This window comes from Etheostoma spectabile, chromosome 21, assembly GCF_008692095.1.
Source record: "Etheostoma spectabile isolate EspeVRDwgs_2016 chromosome 21, UIUC_Espe_1.0, whole genome shotgun sequence".
NCBI lineage: Eukaryota > Metazoa > Chordata > Actinopteri > Perciformes > Percidae > Etheostoma > Etheostoma spectabile.
In genome coordinates, this window is record NC_045753.1 from 8949158 (window position 1) to 8956672 (window position 7515).

Sequence of the window (7515 nt, forward strand, 5' to 3'; positions counted from 1 at the left end):
ACACTTACTAGTAAATTATTTGCCATGTAGAAATAACACTTCTACAAAAATCTATGATTTATGAGGTTAGTGATGATGACTATTATTTTGAACACAACTGTATATATATTATTAAGGACATGACTATATTACTGAGGTATTTAGTTAGGGCAGGGCAATATTTATATCTATATTATTCCGACATCGATATATGAGGCTAGATATCATCCTACATTTTGGATCAAGTGTTGTCTTTTCCTCGTTTTAAAGCCTGCAATACAGTAAACTGATGTCATTTTCTGAACTTCTGAACCATACTTACTAGCTGTTTTACTTATTTCTTTTAGTCAATGTATCCACATTGCAAACACACATGGAGATATAAAAACTCTAAAAAAACAGTCTAAAATCTTCCTCAAATTGAGATATTGCTTCCAAGTTCGCGCTCGACAACAGCTGTTTGGCTGTTGTCTGCTGTCACAACCGTCCTTGCCATATTGTACAAAGAGGTATCAGTTCCAAGTTATTCTGTTTCCGTTGTACTTTGCATGGCAGGATAACTCACTGGGAATTAAGTGAGCATACCAGCATCTCTGGCTTTCTCTAATTCACTAAGTCACTTTCTAATACGTACTGTGGACCTGGGATTCAGTGATGGAAAAACATGGATTTAAAGTCACTTAGTGCATGAAAATATATAATGTAGAGATTTAATGAATCAAACGGTCTTAAGGACAATATTGCACTGCTTCTAAATTACTCTAGGGCTGCACAATATATATATATATATATATATATATATATATAATATTAAAATGGTTATTATACTAAAATGGTGCTTTATGTTCAATTCAATGTTCAATTTGTTCAATAAAATAATGTTGGAAATTTTCTTTTTTTTTTCTTTCAAATATCAGTTTGCTGTACTGAAAGCAGCAGAACTCAGTACACTTTAATATGTGTTCATTTATTATTTTTCAACGCGATATTCAACAACGTTATCACATGTCACGTATTTTCGTGCACAGAGTTTCTGCTAGAACAAATCTAGTGCCAGTCATGTGACCGGTTAGGTTTCATTTTACCGGTAAAATGGGAAATATTTTCTGTGCTTATTGCGTTTAAAAACAATTGATAGGCAGGGTATATATAAAGAATAATATCATCAAGGGATGTAGATTTATGCTATTGTTATTGAAATGTAGGCTCCAACAGGTAAGAGAGGGCAAAATAATTAACCCTTGTGTTGTCTTCCCATCAACCATGAAAAAAGGCCAATGTTTCAGTCACTTTTTTCAAAATGTTGTATTTTACATTTTAGTGTTTTTGTCCATTGTTTTGGTCCCTTTTTTCAACATTTTAATTGCTTTTTCTGACTTTTTTTCACATACTCTTTTTGTCACTTTTTTCAATGTTTTAGGTGCCTTTTTTTTTTACGTGTTTTCCCGTTTTTTACCTTTTTTGTCAGTTTTTTTGTTTGTCTTTTTTAACGTTTTGACCTGTGTTTTTTATTTATTTTTTATTTTCGGCACTTTATCAACATTCAATATTTTCTGGTATGAAAACAACTTTAACAACAAGTCAAATTTGACCCGAGGACAACCTGAGGGTTAAATCAATGCACTTAGTTGTGCCGATCTGAATTAAAATAGCCCTATTTTCACTAGGCTGAGGAAATTAAACAATAAAAAACTATAGTACAAACAAACTGGCTCATAAAATTATCAAGTGCTGACTAGATTTAAAATAGTTGTAAACAAGTCTCTCTCTGCAACTCGCAATACATAAGCCTCTGTCTGACGCCACTGCGCTGATGCAGTTCTGCAGTTTTAACGCATGCTACCTGGGCCAGTTTGACCCACTCTGGATAGATTTCACCGTAACCCCAATAAGTACATCGCAGGCTGTTGACAAAGTCAAGCCTCCGTAACCGCAGACTGCTTTAATCATATATGGCATCTCAATGTGCGTCTGAGGCATTAATTAATTAATTCATTGTGGCTTAATTAATTATTAAGATGTAAACCTGTAGCTGGTGCAGACTCGTCCTCGCCGACAACTTCTTGCCTTCATTTACGTTAGCCCGGCTGCTGCTTGGTTTTATAAAGTAATTCACAATATTTCCCCGTTTTGCCAGGGCTTAGACTGCCCCGCTTGCTTGTCGACATCTGTTGTATATCTACGGTAGTCTTCTGCTTTCAATCAGAGCGAGGACGCAACATCTAGTTTTTAATTTATCGCATACGCTACAGGCTACAGTCAAATGTCGGCTAAATAAAAAAAAAAAGACTGTTCATTGTTTTTGATATCATTGCAGTTGTTAATGTAACAAAAGAGTTCAGTAAGTTCAGTGCTGTAATTGAGGTTGAATGTCAACTCAAACTGCCCTTTACATTATACCTTGGCTTCAATTATACTGTGAAAACAGAATAAAAAGATGTCACAGCAGCAGAAAGACGAGGTGCGTTTTTCTTTTACTAACTGCCACTCAAAGGTAAATATCTCTCCCTGTGCCAATTGGCTTCCACATCAAACCATACAGCTGCTGGAGGCGACAAGCATCAACTTGACTCCTATGACAGTTCAGTATTCGCATGTGGCAGCATGTTGAATATGGAAACTTAGGCAAAGTGGATATAAACATATACTCTTTCTTCATGTCTCTCTGTGTCAATCCTACGACAACTATGCCTTCTCTGCATCTCTGTACTGAGATCTTGCATCCCAACAACAAATCACTCATAACCACAAGCCTATAGACCACATGTACACGGGGAATTTTTGAAAAACTGGGTTTTCCTGTCCTTTGCTCTAAAAAAACAACAACTTAAAAGTACCACTTGAAAACATCTGCATGAAGATGCAAAATCAATTGAGGCACAATCCTACAGTACAAAAAAGATGATGTAGGCCAATCAGAGGCCTGAAAAAAAGCAATCACTGGAAGGCTACCTCGCTACATGGGCGCAGCGATCGCTCCGTAGTGCATTCCGACGCCTCTGTTCCTCAATTTAGTGGACAAGTACCTGCACATTTATGTGTAAACATGTAAAAAGGTCCTGTTAGCGGTAAGAACCAGCACTATTTTGGATTTTGGACACTTCACAACATGAGGTAACAACAAAGAGTGACATTACAAGCCAAAAACTCCTAACGAGCAGAAGAAAGGCCAAAGCGCGTAGAAAAAGCTGTGTTTAAAAAAAATGTACCTATGTAAGTGTATAGGTCAAAACCTGCCAAATATTAAATTTGTTTTCCTTTGGTTGAGCTGTGCATTGCTTTCAAAGCACACATCTAACATATAATAACAGCCAGGGAATTAGCACAGCAATTTACAGTATAATAATGAAATGATAACACAAATCACGGCTGACTGAATAAGCTCCAGCTCTAACCCTCTATTAAGATCGGATGAATCCCAAAATAGCACTAATGGAAATATTAGCAGTCCTTGCAGCTAAAAGCTTAGCACTGTAGGCTAGTGCTTTACACCGCTCTAAGAGCTCTCAGTGGAAAGAAGAGAAAGACTGTGTCAAGTGGCCCTAAAAAGCAAGCAGGAAGAAAACAAAAGCACAACCACAGAGCACCGATGCACTTGAGTGTGAAAAATAATTAACTTCTTGTTTAACTTGATGGTTTGAAGCACAACTGTAAACAAGCATTTGAACAAATGAACAGAAAAATAAACTAATTTAGGTGCTTGTGCAAACAAAGCAGGCAGCCTGAAAGGATTTGAAATGACATCACACAGTCGGTGAACATGAAGCCACATGCGTGACAAAGACAGGTACTCCTGTTCATGGATGAAAACATAATGCAGATGGGAATATTTTTTTTTAAAGGAATGCAAGGTTCTGCAAGTTGGTGCAACATTCCCCTGTGCAGCACAGGCATACCACAGATCGCTTTACAAATTTCAGCTTTCAAAATCTGACAGGATAGTGCGTTGTTATATAAGGCCTGTACTTGACTGTACTTTTTCTCTGCGCAAGTTCACACACACGCACACACACGCACACGCACACACACAGTATGGCACTCAATGTTAACCTAGAGTTGAAATTTATTAGAAACAATGCCCCAATAGCTGTGCAGAATACGTACACATGCTGTCCTAACAAACAGCCTAAAAAAATTCAAAATACAGAAGAGAAAACAGCATGAGTCAAAAAGATGTGACAAAAAAGACTTACAGTGCTGACCTGATGATGCAGTGTGACCGTAAAATATGCATGGCAGAGGAAAAGCGCTAGTTGAAGTTTCAGATGTAAATAACTAGCTGTAACCCAGCTCTCATGCATAGACTTCTGTCTAGCTATCTTTCTTACTCTCTTACACCCTGACGTTTCTACCAGTTGTGCTAAGTTTAGCCTGCCAACCAACTAAAATATCCTAAGCCTCTCCCTCCCTCTTCGTCTAATCTGTGGGACTTTCTTGCTTTGCTGCTAGTACCACCCAGTCTACCCTGATTGAAGGACAGCCAACTTCTCCACAAGTGACTGTGACTCTGGAATGCATCTCACACGGAAGTGCTGTGCTGTCAGGTAACTGAGCACTCTCATGAGACTCGACTATTTTAGGACAGGTGCTGGTTTCATTAAGGCAAAAGCAGCACGCATGAGCAAATCAACACTAGTCAGAGAATCTGTCCTTAAAAGATAATTCCCCTCATGTTGACCCACCTAAAGGATAACATAGTTGTTATTTTACATGTTTGTTGTTGTCAACAAATCCCACCAAAACTGTCTTTAAATAGTCTATCTTTCCTAACCTGTCTGTGGCAAGTCCCAAACTCATTGGTTCCTGCGGAAGACCTTAATAAACAAATAAGATCAGACATCTTAATCCCACACTGGGAAAATTCGGGTCACTAATGTATAGATTCTTTAAAAAAAAAAAATTCTAAAATCAGCTTTTTCTAAAAATAGAGGCTCACTGAAGTTTTAAGCAAACAAACAAGAGGAAGTAGTGCATTTGTTGGGGACTATTTTCAGCGGCGGATTAATCTACATTTGGTGCTCTAGTGAGTATTGGCAACAAGACGGTGTGTTTGGGATTAAGTCAAAATAAACTACAGTGTGTGTGTTTGTGGTAATGAAAGAGCATGTCACTTGGTGCAACAGTGTTGCTCACATAAGTGTTTTTAACAGTCTTTGGACAACAATGGAGCTCTATGGCACAGAGGAAGAAGATGAAGATACACAGACATAACTTGTTTCTTCTTTTCATGGAGTTTGTTGACAAAAAGAAAAATATGAAATATTGCCAGCATTCTACCCAAATGTATAAATTCACCCAAATTACAAAAAGCCCAAGACAAAACACATACCTGCAATAGTGTCTAGCAAGTCACAAAGTTTGGGGTTTTATGAATTATGGTTCTGAATTTCAAATAATGAAATGTAACAGTATTGTACAGATATTAATTGATTTCAATAATGATCAATCCATCACCAACGATTCTTCTGTACCTTAAAATTATGTTTCCAAAATTGTTTCAGTGGTTCATCAACTTGTTTGAATGAGACATAAGAATAATGGTAGTAGTAACACTAATTGACAATTCCGTTTCCAACCTGTAGGGGGACCCAAGAGGAAAGGTTCTTTGGTGCCTAATGTAAAGGTGCTAGTTAACAAGTAGCTAATGCTAATGCTTGGTCTACAACGTTAGCTAATTCTTGGTGGGTAACACAAGATTACGACACCGTTCAACGCGCTCAGTTATTTTTAGTATGATTGTTTTGACCACTCTGGGCAACCACAAATTCATCAGTAACGTGTAGACAGACAACTAATCTGATGGTAATTTTGCTTTTAGCCGTCTTTACAGTAAGCTAAATTTACCCGACAAAAGGGGGATAAGGCACCAAAAGGACGAATAGTAATTTAAAGATGTGGTAGCATTGGATCTGGACAGGAAGGATAACTCTGGGAGTTAGAAAGGATGTGTCGCGATTCTGCCTTCTCCCACCGCGACACCGTGTTGTGGAGTGTCGCGATTTTGGTTTCATATCGTTACAGCCCTACTAGATACAACCATTTTTGGGAGAACTGACCCTTTAAGTGAAGAAGACAGAGGGACCTGCTCTGAATTTCATGCTTTTTAAACAGACAGAACAACACAAAGACATGCAGACTACTCCAGAGAATTATATTTAAAACAGCGTCTGAATGAGGCTCCCTGTCCTATGTTTTTAACGCCACAGTCGCCTTTTGTTCAGCATGCAGATACAGGCCTACAGTGGGTCCGTCCCATTCTATAGTGCTGCACTAATGGGACACTTTGTTCCTTTATGTATACCACCACTGTAAATTACAGGCTAAGCAGAAGGGGAGGTACTGCAGCAGCCAGTAATGCATTGCATGGGCACATGTGCGCGCACACACACCACAACGCAACACACGCGCGACACACACACACACACACACACACACACACACACACACACACACACACACACACACACACACACACACACACACACACACACACAACACACAAAAAACACACACACACACACACACACACACACACACACACACACACACACACGCACGCTGGTTCTCGCTCTCAAATTGATGAAATGGCCAGTTGAATTTTGGTTTACACAGTTAACCACAGTGGATCTCCATATAACTAAGGTTGCAGTGATCTGATGAAGATGAGGTCATCTTTCAGTAACAGTTCCATGGCCAACTATAAGAAACACCACGCAACATATGCATTGTCACCTAATACTCCATAGACTTCAATCGACATAACAGGTGTACTATTGTGTAATCCCCAGTAGATTTACTGTATGTATACATCTAACACACAGAGTACTTCAAGTACACGGCCATTTCATGCATACAGAACATACCATAGTTATAAACCAAACACAAGACATTAATCCTTTGACAAAGATACAGGTACAGTACATCCAGTACAATAGCTCCCACTGTATTGACCCTGATGACATTCATTCAGTTTCAAATCTCAAACATACAAAGAACCAGCAACGCAATAAAATCCATAGCAAAAGGACATATGTCTTTAACCCACAAAAGGACAAGACTTTCCTCCTGTCTCAGGGCAGGAAACACTTGTCAAAGGGAAGGTTCTGAACGAGAGAGAAACTAGGGGGCTGTGGCCGACATTAAAGGAGGAAGACACAGGGAGACCTGATTTTTATGTCACAGGAGGTAATAAAACCCCCATAAAACATTATGTGAAAATAGATAACATGTTCTCCCCGTGTGTCGAGATGCAAATGTTTTCTATTGACAGGAGATAGTTCCTATTTCTTTCTACATGGGTGAGTTTATGTTCGGTAGACAGATATTTCTCCCTCTGTCTGCACAAACAGGTTTGAGTGTACTCCTCATGCTATTCCCAGCTGAGCGAAACAGGTCGTACCTGTGGCGAGTAAAACATTCTGATGAACACAGATACCCGACTGGAAGCGGGAAGATTATGTACAGTACTAATGTAATGCTACAGCTTTATATATATATATATATATATATATATATATATATATATATATATATATA

At 38.5% G+C, this 7515-nt stretch overlaps 1 protein-coding gene across 7 annotated transcripts in view; it reads right to left on the reverse strand.

Annotated features, from left to right (window-relative positions):
- Positions 1–7515, reverse strand: part of thrab (thyroid hormone receptor alpha b) — a 157207-nt gene that overhangs the window by 37499 nt on the left and 112193 nt on the right. Inside the window, exon 1 of one of the 7 annotated variants that reach the window (XM_032501525.1) lies at positions 4182–4618. The exons of 3 other annotated variants lie outside the window; for them this stretch is intronic. In XM_032501525.1, the coding sequence (XP_032357416.1) occupies positions 4182–4213 (32 nt within the window). In that variant the 5' untranslated portion in view covers positions 4214–4618. Of the gene's footprint in view, positions 1–4172; positions 4619–7515 lie in introns of those variants that run through there. 3 more of the 7 variants (XM_032501524.1, XM_032501522.1, XM_032501521.1) reach the window with 3 other exon arrangements.